Source organism: Pteropus vampyrus, unplaced genomic scaffold (genome assembly GCF_000151845.1).
Source record: "Pteropus vampyrus isolate Shadow unplaced genomic scaffold, Pvam_2.0 Scaffold436, whole genome shotgun sequence".
NCBI classification, from domain to species: Eukaryota; Metazoa; Chordata; class Mammalia; order Chiroptera; family Pteropodidae; genus Pteropus; species Pteropus vampyrus.
In genome coordinates this window covers 2,200,432-2,201,185 of record NW_011889217.1, presented here as the reverse complement: position 1 = coordinate 2,201,185, position 754 = coordinate 2,200,432, and the positions used below count along the sequence as shown (strand labels likewise).

At 55.7% G+C, this 754-nt stretch overlaps 1 protein-coding gene across 1 annotated transcript in view; it reads right to left on the bottom strand.

Annotated features, from left to right (window-relative positions):
- Positions 1-754, bottom strand: part of TMEM8B (transmembrane protein 8B) — a gene marked incomplete at its 3' end in the record, with an annotated part of 14,789 nt that overhangs the window by 663 nt on the left and 13,372 nt on the right. The window contains 2 exon segments of the mRNA XM_011381531.1: positions 415-473; positions 475-669. Coding sequence (XP_011379833.1) covers positions 415-473; positions 475-669 — 254 coding nt within the window.

Here is a 754-nt window from a genome sequence, read left to right as displayed (position 1 = left end):
ATGTCATGTTGGAGGGAATCGAGGTCACCTCTCCCTCCCCAAGGACAACGAAGACACTGTGGAAACAGATAACAGGCCCTCTCACTGACTTGCACGGGCTTTCACAAAAACAGTGTCCCAGAGGTCCTAGCTGTCCCGGCCTACCCCCAGGAAACTGAAAGAGATTAAATCAAGGAGAGTAATCAGGTCCCTGAGTGAGCCCTAAATCAGGTGCAAAAAAATTCTCTAAAGGCCTTCCAATGACTTAAAGCTCCAAGTGGAAGGGCTTAGGGGAGTGTAAAGGAGTCTATGTGGGGTCAGGGAGATTGTAAGGACATGGCAGAGGGTCAGTGAACACAGCCACTATGTCTGCCTCTTCCCCGTGACAGAGGTCCACACAAGCTGGGTGGCTGGGGCAGCTGTGGGGCTTCTGACCTTGCAACCGCACACACAGTTGGAAGCGGATGGTCCTGCCAGGGCTCCGGGATGGTGTCGACCCAGTGCCCCCAGGGGGGCAGTGCCAGCTCCAGCTGGCATACCAAGGCACCTCCACAGGCCACAGAGCTTGAGTTGTGCAGAGGTGGAGCCTTGGGACGTAGGCGCAGTGTCAGGGGGCAGGCAGATGCCCCGCGGCCCCCTACACACACCAGCTGTGCTGAAACCCTGTAGGTGAAGCTGGGCACAAAGACCCTGGGCACAAAAGAGGTTGGGGGTAAGAAAAGATAGGGTATGGAAAGGTGAGAGGGACACCAGAATGAAGGAAACACTAGGAAGA